The sequence below is a fragment of the Poeciliopsis prolifica genome, unplaced genomic scaffold, assembly GCF_027474105.1.
Source record: "Poeciliopsis prolifica strain line A6 unplaced genomic scaffold, Auburn_PproV2 SCAFFOLD008, whole genome shotgun sequence".
Classification (NCBI taxonomy): Eukaryota; Metazoa; Chordata; class Actinopteri; order Cyprinodontiformes; family Poeciliidae; genus Poeciliopsis; species Poeciliopsis prolifica.
Window position 1 is genome coordinate 2,250,827 of NW_026562383.1, and position 15,289 is coordinate 2,266,115.

Here is a 15,289-nt window from a genome sequence, read left to right on the forward strand (position 1 = left end):
GATTACTGACTACTTGATTTGGAAAGTAACTATTTTACTTTAAAAGTAACTATTTTAGTTACTTTCAGCAGCTAACAACAACAACAACGGTCCACCACCTGTAAAAATCACATTGATCTTTGCCAATACTTAATAAGTTATGCGATAATGATTACATCAACAATGTGTCTCCACTTATATGGTTGAACTGAAGGAGATTAATGATTACAAAAGTACAAAAAAAAAAAAACTTTAGTAATTTGTGCATGTTTTTGTGTGATTCTATTGTATGGAAAACTATAAATAGGATTTGGCCCAGTGCTGTGGCCTCTGGGCCGGTTCTAACAGTAATTAAATATCATCCTGGGGGCCACAGATAATTGAGTATGCCGGATCTGGGCTGCAGGCCTTGACTTTGACAGATGTGTTCAAGGGAAAACGACTTGGAGTTTAATTACAGTGGAACTAAACTGGTGTGAATTCAACCAGACTCAAAGCACACGACAGTCTCTGTGTTCTCAGTGGCCATTAGGGGGCAGTCTATAAACAAGCTCTTCTGTTATTAGTTTGACTTTATGAAAGTGACACTGGTAGCTTTATTGAATTTGAAAGGCTTGTGAAAAAGACAAATCAATAATATAGAACATTTATAATATAAATTAAACACGGAACTGGGCCAAATTTCATACAGTTTGCATTAAAACATTAAAATTTATGAAAAAAAAAACCCTAGAAAAAAATGGCAGGTGATCTGAATGTAATGTGAATTACTAATAATAAGAATACCCATAGCTGACCTTTGTTGTGATGTCTAGCAAGGAACTGATGGTGAACGTGGTCCACAGCGCCCCCCAGCTGCTGCCATACCTGCCCCCCCAGCTCCACCTCCGTTCTCAGGTGGGTTCACTCCGTTTCAGCCAGGCACTGGGTCTGACTTCCACATCTTTACATTTGAAGTAGAGTTGCCTGCCCCTTAAGATTCTCTTTCCCGTCCCAGTTGAACCAGTCCCAGTCCAACGTGGCAGCCCTGGTGGAGGTGTTGTCAGGCAGGAGGAAGCTGTGGGCTCTGGGGGAGCTGGCAGCCATGGAGGGCAGCTACAGGCAGACTGTGGAGGTCACACACTCCTTCCCACAGGTACCTCCAAGATAAACTATCAGTTCCCTCTGTGGAAATCTTTCTATCTTCAGATTGCATTGTCCTATAAGTTTATAAGTTTGTCTATCAGCAAGAAAAATGATTTGAATTATTTTGATTAGCTTCTCCTACAGAACATGTAAGTGTGTTTGTGTGTTAGCTGCAGCCTGTCCCCAGGCTTGTCACCATTAGTACCATGTATGAGGCCAGAAGGTGGCGCCACCTTTTCCAGCAGGCCACTGTATGGGGCAGCCATCAATTCAGCTTGTCTGCTCTGCACTTGGCTGCTCCAGGTCTGGACTTTGAGGCGGGCAATCGCACTCTGAAGGGTAAACACCAACACACACACACTTTACACAACCTCACATACAGTTCACCGTAAACATGTTCATAGACTGTTTTTCTGAAGCTGCAATTGCAAATGTCACAAAATATTAGTATTTTTAATGATCAACAAACAAAAAGTACTAAATGATTGTTGTATTGAAAATGCATAGATTTTCAATACAATTTGTATTCAATACCATCAAATACCATCAAAGTCAATATCTTTGATGGTATATGTTTTGGAGAACGAGTTTGCCCCTCGATTTGTATTTACAGTGTATGGAGAAAGTACAGGCATGTTAATAAAACTAAAAATATTTTTTTGTCACTCATTTCAGAAACTGAAACTCACATTAAATAGACAAAGCACAAATTATTTCAAACCTTTATTTCTTGTCATTGTGATAGTTATGGTTTACAGATGGCAACCCCCCCCACCCCCCGAAAATTCAGTCTGACAGGAAATTACACTTTTTCCTTCCACTCAGCTTTCTATAAATATTCTTGGAGATACAACTCTGTAAACATTCAGCTTCTTCAAGAATTGACAGTATTTTTGTGAAGTGTTTCTGACTATCTTGTGAACTAGTGAGAGACCATTTGGAGGTGCAGGAGTAAATTAACTGTTCAGACATTAGTTTGCAATTTTTTTTATTTTAGTATTTTCTGAGATGCTGAATTTTGGTTTTCTGTTATCTGTAAGCCATAATCCCCAAGAAAGACACTAAGGCTTCAGATATTTTCCATTTATATAATATGTTAGTTTTCCTTCAATTTGGTTTCTTTCAACAATATTCTGATACTCTTCTTTAAAGTGTTGTTTTTTTATTCTTCGGTGATACTGCTATTCAAATGCTTTTTATTGTCGACTGGTCACACTCCGCTGGCAGCTCAGACTTCTGTGAGCCTTTCTGGAAACGATTGTCTTGTTTTTGGCTCACCCTCCTTTCTCCAGTTCGGGTGTGGAGAGTCGGTTTCTCCAAAGTTCTCTCATCTCCATTCTGGCTGAAGCTGGATGCTGTCTAAATGTTTGCTCTTGTGCTTTCTTGGCAGTAATGCGTAAAATTGTTTTCTAGAAGAACAATTGCTGTGTGCTCCCAAAGGACTACTCTGTAATTTTCTCAATCAATCTTTGTCTCTGTTCTGTTTAGTATCCTGTTCCTAATCTGTGTCCTAATCGTTCCTGCTTACAGATAGTCTCTGCACGCTTCGTTAGAGGGATGCAGCTGGATGAGATTTTTAGTTTCTTTATTGTTCTTCCCATCAGTCCAGGTCAGCGGCCTCCCCCGTTTGAGCAGTCTGGAGTTGGTGCATGAGAGCTCCTTCCACAGCCGACTGGACAGCGTTTCACTGGGCTGGAAGAGGCAGGGACATCTGGAGCAGGTGAGACTGAACAACGTGTCCCAACCCGGGTGGAAAGAAAAACGCCTAAAGACAAAAGCTTCTCTTATGAAATGCATCTGTAATAAAAAACCGAAAGCATATATCTTTAGGCAACAATGTGTCTATATGGAAAGCATATATTTTTCTTCCAGTTTCGGTCTGGATGCTGAGGTGGAGAATTGTTTCAACTTCGTTTACTTTTCCATCTCTTCCAGAACGTCATAAAGTGTTTAAAGGTCATTGTTTTCTTTTTTTTATTATTGTTTTTTGCGCAGGCGCACATCCTCAGGTCGTGGAGTCACTCTGAGGAGACAAACGAGACGAAGCTGGAGCTGAAGCATCCCTTCTGCTCGGCGCTGAGTCAGCTGTCTCTGCACACTCTGTCACTCCGCTCACCCAGGAAGAGCAGCAGCAGGCTGCAGGTACACATCCAGCTCCTCACACTGCGCTCAGTCTCACAACACGCTGCTTTTTGTTGCTCCATTAGATTCCATCCACTCAGAAGTGATACTCTAAACCAGGGGTGTTTAGAGTAGGGCCATTTTCCATCCCTTGAAATCATTCTGTGTCCAAAATATAATAACACACATTCATTTCATCAGACTGTTAATGACAATACGCTTAAAATGAACTAAACTTAAATTTTCTCTGATCTAACAATGCTCCAAATTAAAATAGGTAGACAATTGTAACATTTGTTATATTTCCAGCTGCGGTGATTTTCTTTCACACTGCACTGAATCAAACCAATCAATCCCTTTGGAAAACCTGTTTCCCCTCCTCGCCTGTGGTGGCGCTGTTGTAGCATGTTTTTGTAGCCTAGAATAAAACTAGAATGATTTACAGATTATTTTGGGGTAAGCTGATAGGCTTCATTAAAATGATTGTGTGTCCATTTTATTTTTACAACAGAAATGATTTAGCTTTTTTTAGCATGACTGTGTATAACGTCCATTGTAGATAGAAAAAAAAGTTGTAAATTTTCACACAAAAACTCTGTTGTGGCCATTTTTATGTGGAAGTTTTGTAAATTGTAAATGCAATAAAAAAAATTTTGGGGGGCAGTTAGAATATGTGTTAGTTTAGAACCACAAGCTGTAGCTATTTTTTATTTTTGGTATTGTTTATATTATTTTGGTCATTTTTAGACCCTTCCACCGATTTAAGTGATTATGAACACATTGTCTTTTGTTTTGGTAAACGTCTGGTGTGATGACAGGGGAGGGTTTCGTAAAATGATTATGTTTGACCACTTTTTTAACTTACACATTCAGATTAAGATAACATTTGTTTTCATCTCAACAGAGGTTCAGATGAAAACCTTTGTTTAGATCAAGAGGTCTTTACTTATTGCTTTGTCCATATTTTTGGGAGAAATAAAGTATGTGTATTTACTCAGACAAACAAGTTGGAAGTGCATTGAAGAACCAAACCACCTGTCGCCTCCGGCGGCTTTTCTTGGACATTTTTGGCTTTGGAACTTAGAAGGCAACAAAGGCAATTTTGAGATTAATTTCAAAATTTCTGATTTTTTCCTAGGAAATCTTTCAATTTTCAAACTCAGAAAGGTTCTGTTTTTTTTTCTAGAAAATTTCTCTTTTTTTGGCAGAAATTTACTCCTGTTTTTCCTTAACTACAATGGCCCTAATACACTAATAGTAAAGAGATGGAAAAAGTCTGATTGTGTAAGACAGCCATCCAGGTAGTAATTGTGTGTGTGTGTGTGTGTGTGTGTGTGTGTGTGTGTGTGTGTGTGTGTGTGTGTGTTCTGCAGAGCCATTTGTCCTGGAACGGTGCCGTTCCAGTCAACATTTCTCTCACCCTGAACAAACTCGGCTCCAGTCTGGGCCGGGCGTGCGTTCTGCTTTCAGCCAAGCGGGTCTGTGGATTTCTGCGGGGTCAAAGGTCAGGGCAGGAGGGGATGCAGTTGTGTAGGAGCATGAAGTGCATGTCTGTTGTTGCAGATGGCAGTGTCTTCTGGAAAGGGCTGCGTATCGATGGGGTACCGTGGAAACCTGTATTCACAGACTGCAGAGGTGACATGGCACAACAAGAGTTTCAGGCAGGGCCTGACGTACCAGGTACTACTCTGCTTCTCCGTTAGCAGAGAGACCGTTTCAGCTCAGGATGATTTTAAATGGAAGAAGTTCCTCTTTTGTTTCTTTGTTTTCCTCCAGAAAAGTGCTGAGGGATTGCACGGCCTCCAGCTGTATGTGGATCTCGACCGAGTGTCCCCCGCACCCTGTCACTCACACATGCTCCTGGCCAAAGTCCAGACCAACCTCAGGGACCGCTTGGAGCACAGAGTGGAGCTGGGGGTTTGTCCCGAACAGCCGGTGAGTCCTCACACTGGTAACCATGGAAACTAGAAGAGGAAGAGGAAGTGATCCTCTCGCTAAAAGGATTTGGCAGAATCTAAAGATGTCCACATTCCCTGTGTGTGTGTGTGTGTGTGTGTGTGTGTGTGTGTGTGTGTGTGCGTGCGTGCGTGTGTGTGTGTGTGCGTGCGTGCGTGCGTGCGTGCGTGTGTGTGTGTGTCAGACTGTGTGGTGGTCCGGGTCCCACAGAGTGAACTCAGGAGAGGAGCTGATCTACAGTCAGTGTAACGTTTCGGTGACGGGTCAGCCGCTCTGGTCCCACTTCACACTCACCCTCACCAACACCTCCACTGCCCAGGGGACCAACATCTCTCTCTATACTGAGGTAAAGATACTGCTGATTATTCACTTGATAAATGGGTTCCGAAAAACATCTAAAAAGGATCATGTCCGTTGGATTCAGCTCCCTCTGCTCTGACGACCAAAATGCTCGTCAGAGCTCTAAAGTTTCTAAAGTTTCTAAAGTTACTGTCAAAAATCAGCAGCAGTAAGAGATAAAAATGGTAGTAGTTCACTTTTATGCTAAATATTTGCTCCAAATTAAACATTTAGATTGTAAAACTAAATATTTAACTTGCTAAAATATTTATTTAATATAAATATTAAGTAAATATTATATTGAATATTATCTATATAGAAAGTCAAATTAAATATTTGTTATTATATAACTATTTAGTTTGGACGTATAGATAAATATTTGGCATGTAGACAAAATACATACCTTGCTAATTAAATCTTTAGCATAGTTAGCTTGCTCGCTAAACATTTAGTTTGAAATGGTGATGTGTCATGGTGAAAATATGACTATGAGAAATGAACTACTGGAGCCAGTGTCCAGGCTGTACCAAGCATTCCAGTATTAGGAGTTCTGTTCATTCTCAGCAGAACTCCTCCCAGCGGTTCTGGAGAATTTTAATGTCACCTTGTAAATCTGTGAGATCCGCCGTCTCTTTGGAACCAGAGCGCGGGAATTCCTCCAATAAAACCGAGCATCTAAGGAAACACTGACTGATAAAAAAATAAAAAGAAGAGAGGTTATTCACCCAGATGGAGTGAAAACAAAATGAAAACAAAATGAAACTTATACTGAATTCAGACCCAGTGTCAAGACTCATGTCTGAACAATTAAACACATTTTACCTAAACTACACGTTCATGTTTAAACAACTGCAATGAAATTAATATTTCAGATTCATTCAATGGTGAAGTTAACATAGGAAGTCAAACAGTTCACTAATAATTACAGAGAGAAATGTGTTCAACATGAATTAAAATCCATTTAATAATCATTTAGAATATTATTGAAAAGTCCATTTATTTCAATAACTCCATCACCATTTAAAACACTTACACAGATTAATTAGACAAAGATACAGTTACTTCTCTAGAAATGTTAAGTTAAATTGTCATAAGGTTAAATAAACTAAGGTGTAAATGATAAACTGAAAGCTGAATATAAGACAATAGGAAACTGAAGGATAATATGAATACGATATTGCAATGAGTAAATATGTGATTATAAAATAACATTTTTCCAACAGATTGTTGACTCTTTTTTTTCCTTAAGAAATGATTATTTCTTATTATATAAGATTATTTTCTAGAATCTAGTGTTTTGTATTTACTGAAATTTAATAATCCAAATTATGTACATGTTGTGAAAATTTACTTCCACAAATTGTCTGTTTTGTGCATCTTTTTCCGCACCTACATTGTTCACATCATCAAACAAGATGTAAAAATCTTCATGTTAGTTAAACTAAAAGCTTAATTAATATTTTTATTCTATGTTGTCTTCTATTAATGGTGTTTTGTTTTTGTTTTTTTTTAACTTTCCAGTCAGTGGTGGGTAACTGGAGCTTGTTGTTGGGCAGCAGCGGCTTGTCGGGGCCCTATGGGGCCGGTCTCCAGGTTCATGCCACACTGGACCGCAGACACCAGGTCTGGGTCAATGGAACGCTGGGGGGCCGCTGCCTCCGGACCGCCACAGGCTACATGAGCGGTAAACAGAGGATAACCGCTAACCAAGTCCAGAAACTAAAAAGAGTAAATATGAACGTGTGTGTGTGTGTGTGTGTGTGTGTGTGTGCGTGCGTGCGTGTGTGTGTGTACGTGCGTGTGTGTACGTGCGTGTGTGTGTGTGTGTGTGTGTGTGTGTGTGCGCGCGCGCGCGCGTGTGTGTGTGTGTGTGTGTGTGTGTGTGTGTGTGTGTGTGTGTGTGTGTGTGTGTGTGTGTGTGTTTTGCAGGTCCAGGCCTCTGTGAGGACTTCAGGGCAGCAGTGTGTGCAGGAATGAACCACAGCTTTAATGCCGAGGTGCAGAGAAGAGAACGCTGCAGAGAGACTGAGACTCTGGGAAGCTGGTCACTGAAAACGTCCAATCAGAGGCTGGTGATGTCAGCCAGTGGCTGCTTGGAGAGATTAACTGAAGTTGAGGTAACTAACGTTTTCAGATATGATCCAGTATGGAGCTGCTTCACTCTATTTTCTCCTCTCCATCGTTTCATAGGAGCGATTTCACTTCCTGATCTCTGACATCCAGAAGGAACTCCTGGAGAGGAGGGAGGCATTAAAGCGTCTTCTAGCAGAAACCACTGAACAGGTCTGCTGCCTTAAAGCTGCACTTTAAAAATTCAAGTTTTTATTTTTTGCTAAAAATTTCCCCATGTCATGTCAGAAAAATATGGTGTGAAAGAATGAAGCTCCTCCAGCTTCTTCCTTTGAAATGCATGGCTCAAAAACAACCAATCGGAGCCCCGAGGAGCGCCTTAGCACTGTCCCTCATTCTCATGTACACGATGCTAATTGCGCTAATGGTGGAAAAACAACTTAGTGTCCCAGAAAAACTTACCCTCTAGCATTCACGGCAGGTTTTGCTGTGGTGAATCAGTTGCGGTGTAGCAGAGAGCAAGGTGGAGGATGTGAGCAGCATGTACATAAGCCTGATCGACAGTGCTAATGCCCTCCTCCTGACTCTGATTGGATCGTCACATGTTATAATGCTATTCCCTCATCAAAAACATACATAGCGTGTTGCTCTGATTCTTAAATTTGTGCTTGAGAAATACTTGAAAATCCATGGCAACCATTCATTGAGTTCAAAACTCCTGGGTGACCCAAGCTTCACCTCTGAGACACGGCTCCTCCTTGGAGCTCGAGCTTTAAAGCTACCCTGAGCCTCACAGAGCACATGTCCCTCACAACGCTCCATTTGGCTCCTGCGGACTAGCCAGCAACAATTAGCAAACACCTAATAGAACTGCATATCTACTGAAATCTTTATAGGAGCTACTTCTCAATGCAACGCTGGTAAAACCTTGTTAAAGATAAAAATAAATAAAGTAAAAAAAAATTGAGTTTTTAAAGAAACAGAGTCCCAATTTCAAGTTCCCAAACTATGACGTTAAATTTCCTTTCAGCACAATTACTATATTTTTTATAATTACTGAAGGTAGCATAGTTACTTAATTGTGCTATCATACTGCCTCTTTAACAAATATGTATGAAACACATTATTTTTTCTAAAAGTTACATAGTGCAGCTTTATTTTTTCCCCAGTAACGTCATGCTGGACCTGCAGGTGTTGTGATTAACTCTGTGCTTCTTGTCCTCCAGCCTGCAGACATGCAGCTGCTGCAGGCCTGGACCTCCGTCCCTCTCCTCGTCTCCCAGCATGCCGAGGGCCTGCTGGTCTGGGGCTCCACAGGGCTGCTGTCCCTATGGCTCAGCAGCTCCCTGCGCCGCTCGCTGACCAGCAGCCTGCCTGACCTGCTGGATCGGCTCCAGCAGGCCTCGCTGCAGGGGCAGCAGGAGCTGCGGAGTGAGTGTCTCCGCTGTCGGAGTTCTTCCTCTCACTGACAGGAAGACATCATCAGTGCAGTGTTTGAACTTCCTGTCCAGGGCCGCTGGCGACCCTGGCTGGTGTGTACCAGGACGTGAAGGGCCAGAACCTGGAGGCAGCGTGGAGGGAGGCCGCTGACATGTGGTCCGGCAGGCTGCTGGACGTCCTGCCTCCTGAGCTGGAGAACCTTCACCTCAGAGCCCTGGCAGCAGCAGGCGCCTCCGCCCTCACAGCCGCTCTGGAAGTGGTGAGGAAACAACAACCTCTGCTTATTTTCACTGTCAGTCTTGTGTGTTTGAAAGCAGAAACATTTTTGCCTCCTCAAGTTTGGAGCTGACCCTGTCTTTGTGTCTTTGGGTTGATCCTGGAAGCAATCACTTAATCTGAATTAAAATGAGCTTGGTAGTTTACATTCTGATATTTGTAGGACTGCAAGTTTGTTTCCAGAGGCATCATAATCCATTTCATTTATGGTTTTGGCTGTGTGTTTTTTTTATTTTTTTATTTATTTTAGTTATTGTTTTTGATTGCTGGGTTTGATTTCGGATATTTACATTTTCTTCCCGTTCCACACTGCAAAAACACAAAATTGTACCAAGTAATTTTGGTCTAGTTTGAGCAGAAAATATCTTAATATACTTGAAATAAGACTAACTTAAAAGTAACTTCATAAGTGAATATCTCCTTAATATTGAAGAGAAAATTCTCGTTCCATTGGCAGAACTATTCACTTATGAAAAGGTAAAAATGTCTTAACAGTTAAAGAATCTGCCAATGGAGAACTTTCTCATCAATATGAAGAAATTATTTACTTAAAACAAACACCTGTGCTTTGCAGCTGAGTTACTTTTAAATTAGTTTCGTTTTATTTCAGGTGTGCTAAGACATTTAGACTAGAAATTAGACCAAAACTACTTGGTAAGACTTTGTGTTTTTGCAGTGCAGTGGTGTGTTGTGTACAAAAGTAAAGTTTTAGTGTTGCCGATCTTATTAACAGCATTATCTTAATGTTTGTTCATTTTTTCTGGGAATTATTTTTCTTGTTTCAGGTTGTAAAACAGTGCCACAACAGAGCAGACTCATAAAAATCCTAAAAGTCAATGAAAGCATGTGAATACCATGAGTACTGTGTAGTAACTGTGAGTGTTTGGTTCAGGCGGGTCAGCAGAGCTCCCACTGGGCCGAGGCCAGGCTGGCCACGGCTCTGTCTGGACTCAGGAAACGACTGGCTTCTCTCTACACATTCAGCCGCAGGTACTGCATAACTCAGGCTCACCTTAAACCTCCGTTAGCTCCTGAGTTTATGAAAACGTTCGACCGTGTAAGAGCTGGAATGTATCCCTTCGGTTTTCTCAGAATAAGCCCCCGCTGACCTCAGTCGGTTGAAATCCAAATAAAGACGACATGTTGACGATTTCAGTCCAGGGAGCCACTTGGCCAGATATGTGTGGTTTCTTTCAGGGACTGCACGGTCGCTTTGTCGGTGCCGCTGCTGAATCTCAGCCTGTCCAGGGCCACAGAGGGCAGGTTGTTGGAAACCGTGCTGGAGGAGTGGCTCCTGGGGCCCCTGAGGGCCCTCGCCTCTGTCAGACCTGCAGCCGAGCTTTATCGCTTCAAGAGGAGAATGATGGACAGCCCGTTCAGACGTAAGCTGCTCGAGGGTTGAGATTCAATATGTTCATATCAAACCTATTGTTAGGTTATGGTTACATGAAGCATAACAGGAGTTTTTTATTTGATGTATTTATTTCAAACAGGATTTTAAAAACAAGGGGGGGGGGAGTGCATACATAAACACTTTATGTAATCATAACAAAGCGTTCTTATTTAATTTTTCACCTTATCTCATATTATTCAAACATGATACTTACTGACTCAGTAATTATCATGAATTTGTAATTATTTAAACATGATTTCATATTCAGCTGTTGCAGTAACAGATGATGCTTTAAGACGTTTTGTTTCACTGGAACCACTTCAGTAAACTGTCTGTCATTGTTGTGGTTGGGGAGACGCATAATGGAGTCTGATTTCTTAAAAACCAGGCGCAGCTTAAGAAGCCGGCTTGGCTCTGAATACTTTTACAGTTCATATCCGGATCCTGCGCCACGTTTGCTCATCAATGTTTTTATCTGACTGAACAGATTTCTGAGCTGGTTTCATGCGTCAAAGTTCCTGCCAGCGTTCTTGTTCACGCTGAAGCCATTACAGGAACTTTTGGACTTTCGGAATGTTCGGACCGCAGCTCAGTGGAGTTCAGCGCTGGCAACCCTGTCCAGTCAGAGAGAGAGGAGCGGCAGTAAATCACACACCGACTCCTTTGTCTCTTGACAAAACACATCTGCCGATGGAAACAGTTCGCCTCCAATAAAACGCATCTCTTCAGACTCAGGAGCCTGATTTCTACAAAGCAGGAATCCATGACATTTATCAAATTAGTTTGTCTGTTTTTGTTTTGTTCAAACGTAGCCAAGTGAAGGGAAGGGAACACTGTTCTTACTGGAAACACTCATTTCGGGGTGGTGTCACTAATTCGTACTGCAGTTCCTGCCAGAGCACCTGTTGACGCCGTCTAGAGTGTTAATGGAACAAAGAACCGTCAGGCAGATCTGCTTCGGTGCTGCACTGTACTCAAATAAATGTTCTTTACTAAAAGGAGCAATAATAGACGCAACAAAAAAGAATAAATCAACTTCTACAAATGAACCTAAACTACCACCAGTTGTTTCTAGCTAAAGTAAACAAAGTTGGTAATCACATTACAATCCTATTATTTTGATCTCACGTTACCAGCAATATTAACTGCATGCTTCCGTGAATGAACTCTTATTTTGAGAATCTAAATGAGACGCTTTCTGTGTCGAAATAGCGACAAATATTGAATTAAAAATACAAAATAAGCAACTGTCTGTTTTACCGCCGTATGCGCTGTACAGTGGCTACTGGAAAACACAAGTGTTGTGGATTTTCCATTTTGCAAACCACTTGCTGTATTCTCGCTGGCTGTGCAGGAGGCTCCACTTCTGCTTTTCAATGATGTACGCTTGTATAACTGCAGCCACTTTAATGTGCACGTGTAAACGTTGACTGCGTGCGGGGCGTGGTCAGCAGCAGTTTATTTGGATTTAAAGTGACAGAGTCATAAACAGCTCATTCTGACAGGAGGTGAAAATAGGCAGAACTGAGCAGGTGAAATCTCATAATCTAAGAATGAATTTCTGCAAAAAACAAAACAAATGTAATGAACACATTTCGTTCATTGCATTTCGTTATAGACCTGTCTTAAGCATCATAGGTCACCTGTAATGTGTTTGCCTCTCCCCTCTCTGTGTTCCCACAGACCAGGCGCTGCTGGTGGCTGATCAGTTTGTGGTGACGTTTGACGGCCGCCTGTATGAACTTCCTGTTTCCTGTCCGCTGCTCCTCGCCCAGGACGTCCGCACCGAGCCGTCCTTCACGCTGCTGCTAGGCGCCGACGCTCAGCGCTCCCTGCTGATACGCATGGGCAACAGCAGCGTCCACATTCAGCACACCGGACAGGTTTGTGCACTGCCTGTGGAAAGTATTCATCCTCTCGGATGTTTTTCCCCGCCTTTTTAAAAAAATCACTTTTACAAATCAGTTGTCATCAACAAAGTTTTGTTTTATTTCCACAAAAAGTTACAAAAAAGGGTTAATTGTCTCGTGTTTTTCAGTTTCTATTTTGTCAAAAAGGCCACATTTTGTTGATGGTGATTGATTTTCCAAAGCAAAAACGTCACAAAACACCCAAGTGGAGTGAATACGTTTTACAGGCACTGTAAGTGAACGATGTGTTTAATCAGATTTGCTGCCGACGGTTACAGAGACTCTCTCTGTCTCAGGTGAAAGCTGACTGTAAGGACGCTGTCCCACATGGACCCCTCAGCAGCCGTGGACTGAGTGTGAAAAAAGGCTCAAACAAAGTACAGGTGTCCAATCAGGAGGGACAGTCCGTGTCATGTGACCTGCAGCTGGAGTTGTGCAGCTTCACCCTGGATGGATGGTTACATGGTAGGAGCTGACACCTGATTTTTACATTTATTGTTTTTAAAAAAAGTCATGTTTTTTTTCTCACAGTGTGACGTTAAAACAAATAAGAAGAAAATGTGTTTGCTTTAATGTCAGACGGTAAGATTATGGTTTTTTTATTCAGGGTACCAGTGGCCTCATAAGTTTACATACACAGGTGGAATTTCTAATTTTTTTAAATTTTTTATCCATTTTCCATGAAAAGTGCCTGAGAACACAAAATACAATTATTTTCACTCGTGCTCTGTGGTTAGCCGAAGCAATTTATTGTCAAACAAAAATCACAATAACATTTTTCTAGTGATTTACAAAGAGTAAACCCGTTTGTTTGAAAAAAAAAAGTCTTATTTAAACCACTGAGCGTGAGTGGAAATGGTTTCTGCGTTATCAGTCATATTCTCTGAAAAACGTCCAAAACTTCAGAAATTCCACCGGCGTACATAAACTTCTGAGCCGTATGTAAGCGTGTGATTTCCACGGAAAACGTTTCTGCTCGGACTCGTTTCCCTGCTCAGGCGCATCCACCGGCCTGCTGGGGACCAACGATAACGACGCAGGCAACGATCTCTCTCTGCGTGACGGATCTCAGGCGAAGACTCTGGAGGAGTTTTTCCACAGCTGGGAGGTCGGATTTTTTTGTTGTTGTTTTTCCTCCCTCAATGTTTAAATGTCATAAATGTTTGCTTTGGTGGAGTAGAGCTTATCTGAGCGTGTTTATCTTTCGCCGGTCCTGTCTGTCTGCGTCTGCAGCTGGAGCCAAAGTGCAGTAAATCCACAGAAGTTTCCACAGCAGCGGCGAGACCAGCGAGCTGCGCTTCCTTCTTCTCTTCCCCAGATTCGCCTCTCGGTTCCTGTTTCAGAGTGGTAAGTGAAGAGGAAAATACTTCTGGTATTTCTCAGCCGCTTTTTAACTTGTTGGAGATAAAGAAATTCAAGCTGATTTAAGGGGGGGGGAAGCACTGTGTGAGGAGATTTGTCTGGCAGGACATCTCAAGGAGATTTTTCCAAAATTGTATTGAATTCCATGGCAAGAAACAGCAGATAAGTTGTCCAAAAAAATGTGTTTTTCTCCTTTTCAGGTGAAATCTTGTTGAGATATTCTTTACAGGACCATATGATCCAAACAGATGCAGAGATTTTTATAATGTAAATAAAAACCCGATGACTGCATGAGAAGTCTTCATTTTTAGTTGGATTTTTTACTTGAATTTGCTCACAGCATTTTGAATAATATTCAAACTATTCACATTCAGATGTGCAAACCTGGAAGAGAGGACTTGCAGCTGTAAATGCAGTAAAATGTGTCCAAAGATCTACAATGTGCGGTGTGCATTTATATTTAAAAAAATTGTTTAAAATTTTGGAATTTGGAATTTATTAATTTGCATCTACTACTTTATTGCAAAAAACAAACTGAAGTTTGTAATCAAATGTAAAAAATGAGAAAGAAGTGCTGCTGACCTGAGTGTATAGGAACCAGAGTAGCAGCTAGCTGCGGGGATGTGTGTGTTCAGGTGGATCCAGCCCAGTTCCTGTCTGTGTGTGGGCGGAGCTCCTCCAAAGCGCCCTGCAGGTTAGCGGCAGCGTTTGTTCACCTCTGCCGGCAGAATTACGTTCCAGTGGAGATCCCCGGCCAGTGTAGTAAGAACAGCAGCATAAAATAAACTCAGAAGTTCATTTCAGGTGTTAAAATACATTTGAAATAAATGGAGCTCTTCTTTTCTCTCTTGTGTTTCAGTGAAGGTCTGAAGGACAAACAAACTGCAGACTTGGCCTCTGAGAACCTCTGTTCAGAATGAATACATTTACATACCACTGTTTTCACTCTATATTCATTTCAATGACATGTTTTAATGTGTTGTTATATTTGCTAATGTACCTTTGACAAAGATTCTAGAACTTTAAATAAAAATCCTGTCCTTTATGAATCAGTATGGTTTGGTTCATCGTGAATAAGTTGCATAAAGAAAGCTGGAAGGCGGGTTAATCAAACCTGGTGACACAAGGACAATAAAACATGCACTGATCATTTTGACATCGTGGGCAGAGGGACCTATACTTGTTTCAATATTTCCTGGTTACAGTGAAGGTCTGATTGACAATCTTATTATTATTTAATTCACATGCTAACATGGCACAACATGAGGGTGGTGGGCTATTTCTTTTTGCTCCTGTTTTTACCTCCTCCATTTGCTTT

At 41.5% G+C, this 15,289-nt stretch overlaps 1 protein-coding gene across 1 annotated transcript in view; it reads left to right on the forward strand.

The window, feature by feature from the left end:
* Positions 1 to 15,020, forward strand: part of LOC129361674 (uncharacterized) — a 36,985-nt gene extending 21,965 nt beyond the window's left edge. Inside the window, exons 33-53 of the mRNA XM_055032673.1 lie at positions 795 to 876; positions 977 to 1,114; positions 1,275 to 1,443; positions 2,709 to 2,824; positions 3,100 to 3,246; positions 4,789 to 4,905; positions 5,002 to 5,160; positions 5,366 to 5,527; positions 7,042 to 7,204; positions 7,450 to 7,637; positions 7,711 to 7,803; positions 8,817 to 9,021; positions 9,102 to 9,289; positions 10,199 to 10,296; positions 10,504 to 10,688; positions 12,383 to 12,582; positions 12,906 to 13,074; positions 13,608 to 13,717; positions 13,843 to 13,956; positions 14,607 to 14,733; positions 14,831 to 15,020. Coding sequence (XP_054888648.1) covers positions 795 to 876; positions 977 to 1,114; positions 1,275 to 1,443; positions 2,709 to 2,824; positions 3,100 to 3,246; positions 4,789 to 4,905; positions 5,002 to 5,160; positions 5,366 to 5,527; positions 7,042 to 7,204; positions 7,450 to 7,637; positions 7,711 to 7,803; positions 8,817 to 9,021; positions 9,102 to 9,289; positions 10,199 to 10,296; positions 10,504 to 10,688; positions 12,383 to 12,582; positions 12,906 to 13,074; positions 13,608 to 13,717; positions 13,843 to 13,956; positions 14,607 to 14,733; positions 14,831 to 14,841 — 2,941 coding nt within the window. The 3' untranslated portion in view covers positions 14,842 to 15,020. The remainder of the gene's footprint in view (positions 1 to 794; positions 877 to 976; positions 1,115 to 1,274; positions 1,444 to 2,708; positions 2,825 to 3,099; positions 3,247 to 4,788; positions 4,906 to 5,001; positions 5,161 to 5,365; positions 5,528 to 7,041; positions 7,205 to 7,449; positions 7,638 to 7,710; positions 7,804 to 8,816; positions 9,022 to 9,101; positions 9,290 to 10,198; positions 10,297 to 10,503; positions 10,689 to 12,382; positions 12,583 to 12,905; positions 13,075 to 13,607; positions 13,718 to 13,842; positions 13,957 to 14,606; positions 14,734 to 14,830) is intronic.
* Positions 15,021 to 15,289: the final 269 nt, after the last annotated feature.